Consider the following 8335-nt stretch of genomic DNA (forward strand, 5'->3'; position numbering starts at 1 on the left):
TGGGCGCCATCACCAGAGTCCCCTGTGCTCCTCCCTCCCTCTGATCCCTCTCCCTCCTCCTCCCCTGAAATATATCTCTGGTTTATAATTGTCTGTTTTTGCTTTGTTGTGTTTTGTACTGTTATTATTTTTTTTTTACACTGATGTCTTATTGGGTTCCCCTATATTCCTGTTATAAGTGAAACCATCCGATATTTTTCTTTTTCCTTCTGGCTTATTTCACTGAGCATAATTCCTTCTATCAGCAACAACTTTTGAATGTTAAAAGAAAATGAAGGTCTACAGGGGCCTCCCCGGTGGCGCAGCGGTTGAGCGCTGGGTTGCGAAGCTGCCTGCGGCCTCTGTAGTGCCGGTTCGATCCCCGGCTGCTCCCCGGCCACTAGAGGAGGGTCCCACATGGCGCGCAGACCTCTCCTGCCGCCCCCTGCTCCCCTCAGCAGTGTACTTCGGTCCTTCTGCCTGCTCTGCTCCCTGCTCTGGCTCTGGTGAATTCTCTCACCCTCCCGCGCTTCTGACTGTACCCAGTGCATGTATAAACAAAAAAAAAAAACAAACAAACAAATAAAAAAAAAAAAAAGCCTCTATAAAAAAAAAAAAAAAAAGAAAATGAAGGTCTACAGAATAAATGTATGACCAAATTTTTTCTTTCAGAGTATGATCATGAACTCTTTTTCATTATTTTTGAGATATTCTAAACTTTTTTTTCAAACATCTTAAGCCCAGAATAATTTTATCTTCTTAAATGCTAAAAGACCATCTAGTTGCTGAATGGAAAATCTAATATTACAATTAAAGAACAAATACAAATATATGTATATTTATACTTTACATTATACTTTATTTTTAATTGTACATATATACATATATATGATTGGTAATTTAATACACACATGCACACATACACATATATAATGTTTAAATATTTATGTTTACCCCATCAATCATGTTCAAATAAATATTGTCCTACTTCAAACTACTTAACAAAATGACTTACTTCATTAAACATTTAAGATTTATCCAGTGGAAAGATTTCTACCCCAGAAATTTGAAAGGGTTAATTAGTTTTTCTCATCTGCCTCCTATACTTAGTGGAGGATACATCCCCCATGAACAGCAAAGAGCTGTCAGGGTCCAGACCCGTAAATCAAGTGACTGCCCCTCGCTCTTCCTTGATTTAGACTCACATGCCTGGGACATGTGACGTGACGTTAGTCCATATCAGGAAACAGAGCGGAGGGAGTACTGCAGGCAGGAAAATTCTTTTCAACATATTAAACATGAAAAAAAAAAATTCACCAGACAGGACTTCAAATATTTTGCCATTACATTTTCATCTACAGGCATATATTCTTCTAGCAATAGTAATATCAACCTGAAACTGTAATCTTGGAGATTAAGTGGGAAGGGGAGAAGAGTGTAAGAGAGCTTTGAGCCACTTCAGCCAGTAAAGAACTGAATAAATGGAATCAGTTTCAGATTCTGTTACATTTTATTATGGACTTCTTAATATGAAAAGGAACATATGACAGAAATATACAAAAAGATCCTTTTCACTCTAGCCTTCTTCTTAAGTGTTTTGATTGAATGAAAAATCTCCCTTTCATAGTGTCCATACTGGTAACGTTATTATAATGTCATTTAATTTTTGTATGTCTCTTAGTCAGTTACTCCAAAAGTGAAGCTCACTGATGTGTGGAGGTACTAATGACAAACTACAGGGGAAAAGCTAACAACTCATTCTAAAAAGATGTGAAAAAGAGAAGTTTAGAGGGAAGGTTGAATCTGAGAAACAATTGTTATTTTAGAATTAATAGAGGAAAACTAGTCAAGGATGTTAGTTCTAACATCCTGGTTGAACTACAATAGCAAATAAGAGGGTGAAATAGCAACTTGTGATTTTTAAACCTATGTTTGTAAGTTAACATAAATAACAGCAATGCCTATAGTTAAGCCTCATTGAATTCACCCTTGCTTATTATACTGGATTATAGAAACAAGAATTTTCTTAATCAAAAAACAAGCAAACAAAAAACTAACATTGCCAAAGCAGCTACCATGTGCAAGGTGCTGTGTTAACTGTAGTGGAATTTTTTTTTAAATAATAATGAAAGCACAAGACATGGTTCCAGACTTCCAGGGACTTTTAAAAGCTTATGGAATGAGACAGAATAGATTATATATGAGCCGAAAGAGCCAGATAGGAAATAGGAGCAATTTCACATCCTGATTGGAATTGTGTTTGCCACAGATGTGGATTGATATGATTTGGAAAAGGCTTCAATCACTTTTTATGCAATGGAATACTAATTTTCTCCACATTTCATCAATGATATATATAAAAAGAGTGTCTTCATCATGATCACCTTAAACCTCTCAAAGTAAAATGGTATTCTATTTGTAAAACAGCAGGCTAGAACTAAAGAAATCCTAGTGTCAGAAAAGCAATGAATGCCTTTCAAATAGCTGAGGGGAAAAACTATTTCATTTACTAATTTTTGGATTTAAAAAAAAAAAACAAATTGAATACCTTGAAGAAAGAAGGCAGAAAGCACCTCAGTTTCATGGGCAAATGCAAATAGAGTAAACCACAACCACAATAACCCAATACCAATCAGGGTGGTGCTCTTTGTGAGGATTGGTAGAAACTAAATTTTTTAATCTCCGTTTTGTGCTTGCTTTAAGTTCTTAAAAGGGGGTGGGGAAGGCAGGAACTGTATAAAGGAAGCTGTCTTGAGATTTCTAAAATTCATACAAAAGCTTCATAGATAAAGCAGCTTGCCAGATTTGGCACCTGATCTTTAGTGATGGACCCAGAAGAAACCACACTTTATTTGGATTATCCCTATGCGACCAGCCCAAATCCTGATGTTGAGGAGACCCTCCTCTATGTTTATTATAAATCTGTCTTCCTCTCCATCTTTTACACAGCTGTGTTCCTGATCGGAGTGTCAGGGAACCTGATTCTCATGAGTGCGTTGCATTTCAAACAGGGCAACAGAAGACTGATCGACATCTTTATCATCAACCTAGCTGCCTCTGACTTCATTTTCCTCATCACTTTGCCTCTCTGGGTGGATAAAGAAGCATCTTTTGGCCAGTGGAGGACAGGCTCCTTCCTATGCAAAGGCAGCTCCTACATGATCTCCGTCAACATGCACTGCAGTGTCTTCTTGCTCGCCTGCATGAGTGTTGACCGCTACCTAGCCATCATGTGTCCAGGTCTATCCAAGAAATTCAGAAAGAGAGAATTTGCGTATAGAGTCTGTGCCAGCGTCTGGTTTATCTCCTGCCTCCTGGGATTGCCTACTCTTCTGTCCCGGGAGCTCACCTTTCTGGATGAGAAGCCATATTGTGCAGAAAAGAGGGCTACGCCAACTAAACTGACTTGGGCCCTCGTGGCCTTAATTGTCACCTTTTTTGCCCCGTTGGTGAGCATTGTGACCAGCTACTGTTGCATCACAAAGAAGCTGTGCACCCATTACCAGCAGTCAGGAAAACAAAACAAAAAACTGAGAAAATCCATAAAGATCATCTTCATTGTTGTGGCAGCCTTTGTCTTCTCCTGGCTACCCTTCAATATTTTCAAGCTCCTGGCCATTGTCGCTGGGTTGCAGCAAGAGCTCAACTTGTCCCCAGCTTTTCTCCAGCTGGGCATGGAGGTGAGTGGGCCGTTAGCATTTTCCAACAGCTGTGTCAACCCTATTATTTACTATATCTTTGACAGCTACATCCGCAGGGCCATTGTGCACTACTTGTGCCCTTGTCTAAAGAACTCTGACTTTGGGATCAGTACCGAGACATCAGACAGTCACCTCATTAAGGTTCTCTCCAACTTTGTTCATGAGGAGGATTTTGTCAGAAGGAGGAAGAGGTCTGTGTCTCTCTAAAAGGCACAGTGACATTTCAAACTCTGCTGGTGTATTGGAGGGTTAATTTGAGTCAGTGACAAAGGAAAAAAAGAAGTATTGCTGAAAGTATTCCTGTTTCATAAATATAAGGAAGAGTTATTTTGTAAACAGATGACTGAAAAGTCCCTGTGTTTATGGATATAATTAGGTCCCGTGATTTTTTTTTTTTCAGTTAAGTGGCCTTAACCAGTCAAGTTTACTGGCAAGTTGACCCTTGCCAGTCAAGTTTACTAGGTAAAATACCACTTCTATATATGTCCTGGAGCTCTACAATAAAGACTCTGCTTGGACTGATTCTTTTTTTAATTCATGATTGTGCATATACATTCAGCGCCTTTCCTCCCTCAGGAACTGTGGTACCTTGGCACATGCCATCCTTTGTACTGAGCTCCAAATAGGACTACATTTAAAGGATTCACTGCCTGCTTTCATCTGGTGAGAAATGTGGTGGCAATGCAGGTAGCAAAAAATATAATATAGCTGTGCTCTGCAATTAACTGTTCCTAAGTAACAAAGTAAGATTCTGGCCTTATGGTGATTCACCCTGTGCCTTATCTTTCACCCTGTGCCATTCATAATTACTTTGGACTGGCAAAAAACAAACAAATGGAACTTCATAATTTGGGATTTTATCAGCTAGTTTTCTAAAGTATTTTAACAAGTAAGCATAGGGCAAGGTTTGACCTTTATTTTACTTGTAAGATGTCTAAGTAGATATGTAGCTCATTATAATGGTATAGTAACTACTTTGCAGTGGGATTTTACTGTGCTCTTTTGTTTTCATCAACTGTATAAATTACGATATGACTTTGCTTTAATTATATGTTTTTAATTACCCTGTTATCTTGTCATCAAATGAAAATGTTACTAATAATATAATTGGAGTCATCAATTATACATGAATTGCTACACCCTCATGTAAAACTATTAGTTTGCTTTTGAATTAAAATGTTAGTGCTACACAGTCTCTATAGCGTCATTTGCCTTGTGTATATAATTTTAAGATTTGATCCAGTGAAATAGGAAGACAAGATACAATGCATTCAGCTGAAGTGAGAAATCTATAATGAAGATGTTATTGGTGTTTCATATACATTTTTCCAAACAGAGAGACCTTCCTAAATTCCTTTACCCAATAAATATTTATTGAACCAACTTGCACCTATATTCCTTTTAAAGACTTTGAAGTGCAAAACATGTATTTAGTGTCAACCACAAAAGGTTCTGCAGCAAATACAGTATTGTAAACATCTTTTGAAGTTTTAATGTCAATGTGACATTATTGAGCTATGATTTCCCCCCCACTGGTGACTCAAATGAATTACCATTTTACTTCTAAACATTGTTTGAAAATCAGAGAAAGCTTAGATACTTTTCAGAGGTAAGGTAATTCAAGCTCATCCTATGTCATGTATTTTTTACAATAAAAGAATCCTTGATCAAATATTAGGCATCTCTTATAATCTATTTAAAAGTTAGTGCAGCAGACCTCTTCTGGCTCGCCTGCTGCTCCCCTCAGCAGTGTATTACAGTCAATCCACCTGTTCTGTTCCCCACTCTGTCTCTGGTGAATCCTCTCACCCCTCCAACTCTGGCCTATACCCCAGTTCTTCCATGCATAAATAAATAAATAAATCTTTTAAAAAGTAAAAACACAATTACTAATTCTGAAAGTTATTTCCTTTGAGAATTGCTGTCTTTACAAAATAGTCCAATCAATCAGCTATGTATTTGTTAGGAAACAAGAAGATCTGGGTTAACAGATTTAGCTTCTTCTTAAATGCTGGGAAATTGAACAAATCATTTTAATACCTAAAAGTAGTTGGTAATATCTATCTCAATAGTATTCTCAAAGATATTGTAAGACTAATAAAATAAATAAAAGATATTTTAAAATATGGGATAAAAAGTTACTATATGAAGCAATTAGTTTCTATTATAGTTGAATGTTTCTTAATTTCCAAATTAGAATAGGTGATAGTTCGTAATCATTCTCATTTAACAAATATTGAGGCTGTCTTACTTCTGTGTCTTCCTTTTACTTTTTGCTGAGAATAGTTAAAATAATATCAAAGAAAAAAATTGTACTTTTTAATCTTTATATAGATATACTAATTTTATGCCTTAAGAGAATCTTAGTGTATTCATAATGTACCAATGATAGAAGGAGAGAGGTATTATTTTACAGATTGTATAATTCTGACAGAAAAAAAGTTCAAAACCTGACTCAGTTGGTATGCTACTATGCCATATATGGATTCCTCTAGTATGAAATGTAATTTTCATCTTATAGCACTGAAAAGTTTATTATAAGTTATTTTTGTCAGGTCTAATTTTGCATATTATAAGGCCATAATACTTCCCCATTTTTAATATGAATAAATTCTATTTCTGTATGTATATAGATTCAGATATATGGGGAAACATCAACATAAACTTTTCAAGGTTTTTATTATCAAAGTTAAATTACCCTGAGGGTGACTTTGTGGTAATTCAGTGTCATGATAAAGAAATTGACACATTGCCACAAAATTATGGAAAACTGATTTGACATCTTAATGTAATCATACTTTTCCAGCTACATCCAAAGTTAGAAGCACAAAATAAAATTTAATAAGAGTAAATTTATAAGAAAATCACTGCCGGGCCTCCCTGGTGACGCAAGGGTTTAAACACAGCACTGTGAAGCTATCTGCAGCCATCCCTGCCAGCCAGGGAGCAACCCACATGGCATGGCAGACCTTTCCTCTCTCACCCACCTGCTGCTCCCCTCAGCAGTGTATTTCAGTCAATCAGCCTGGTCGGTTCCCCACTCTGTCTCTGGTGAATCCTCTCACCCCCCACCCCTCTGGCCTATACCCCAGTTCTTGTATGCATAAATAAATAAATCTTTAAAAAAAGAATAAAGTCATTGCTGGTTAACATTTTTTTTTCTCATCTTTTCAAACAGTTCAAAGCTACTGCCAGGATCTTAATGACAAATATTAAAGGATAGAAATTTACCAAGCATTTCTGAAATAATTTGTCTTGAACTTAACATAGAAAAGCTCTCCATTAAAACCTGGTGAGGATGTTGTCTGATAATTCATAATTAATTTTATAATACATATGCACATTGAAAGATTAAAACTAACCTGATATTCCTGGAGTCCCTGAATTTGTCCACTCTGTCAAGTCAAAAGCATCTCTGGTGAATCTAAGTGAAAAGAATAGTTTTAAAGGAAAAGGATGTGCGTGACTGAGAATAGAGTATTACTTGGGGTCACAAGTTAATTTTTAAATAGGTACAGAAATGCACAGAATGATGGTAAGTTGAGTAAAACGAATCTTCCTCTATGATTCATCTTGACTCCTCAAATCATTCTCTATTCTCCCTCGAGATCTCAGAAGTCAGAAATGACTTGTCAAATGTGCATGCCACAGGGAAGTCTCAGTTTTCCTGCACAGCTCATTCACAAAAGTCAAACCATAGTAAAATAATTACAAATATACTTCTAAAAAAGTTACTGGTGGAGTCTGCTAGCAAGATGATGGCCTCCTGCCCCAGGAGAGAAAGAAGTGCCATTCAGAGAGAAAGCAAGAGGACTTTTCTTACTACCAGAGTGTTTGTAAATGGTCGTTGGATTTTGCCTTCCACAGAGTTTGGTGTGCATTGGATTTTCCCTTGCAGATATCTGTTCTTATTTTAAGTTCTTTTCTTTGAATCAATTTTTTGTGTATTTTAGTTCTACAAGTAAATTTTACATGTAAGTGTGCAGGGAAAAATGTAGTGCCAGTAACTTGATTTTACATTGCAGATATAAAAATCCACCTTAAGGCCCTCCCTTGTGGTACAAGGGGTTAAGACAAAGCATTATGAAGCTAACCACAGCCACAGCCGTTGCAGCACAAGTTTGATCCCTGGCCAGAGAGGTGACCCACATGGCTCAGCAGACCTCTCCTGACTCGTCCGCTGCTCCCCTCAGCAGTGTATCTCAGTCAATCTGCTGTTCTGTTCCCCACTCTGGCTCTGGTGAATCCTTTCACCCCCCCATACCTCTGGCCTGTACCCCAGTTCTTGTATGCATAAATAAATAAATCTTTAAAAAAAATCCACCTTAGGGTGAGTTACTCTTAGTGAAAATTCTTTTGACAAGTTAAATCACAGAGAAATGTAAGCTCACTTCAAATGTCCATTTATTAATCTAAGAGTACAAAGAAGTATTCTGTTAGTTGCAGATATTATTAAACTAAAAAATTCTTGGCTTACATATATGAATACTAAATTTCTAAGCACCAAATGCAATTTAGAATTACAATGAAACTTTCTTGAGTTGGCAACATGGGTATAGTTGAATGTGCTTAATTTATACAAGTGGGCTATTGAAAGGATTTATGATACAAAGTTCGTATTTTTTGTAATTAAATGCAAACTTAGTAAAGGATGT

At 36.7% G+C, this 8335-nt stretch overlaps 1 protein-coding gene across 1 annotated transcript; it reads left to right on the top strand.

Annotated features, from left to right (window-relative positions):
- Window positions 1–2804: 2804 nt before the first annotated feature.
- On the top strand, window positions 2805–3887 carry GPR15 (G protein-coupled receptor 15; the record flags this gene model as incomplete). Its single annotated transcript, XM_084232493.1, has 1 exon — window positions 2805–3887. One exon carries the CDS (start codon window positions 2805–2807, stop codon window positions 3885–3887), a length of 1083 nt encoding a protein of 360 aa, XP_084088619.1.
- Window positions 3888–8335: the final 4448 nt, after the last annotated feature.

The sequence above is a fragment of the Talpa europaea genome (assembly GCF_964194135.1).
Source record: "Talpa europaea genome assembly, chromosome: 4".
Taxonomy (NCBI): domain Eukaryota; kingdom Metazoa; phylum Chordata; class Mammalia; order Eulipotyphla; family Talpidae; genus Talpa; species Talpa europaea.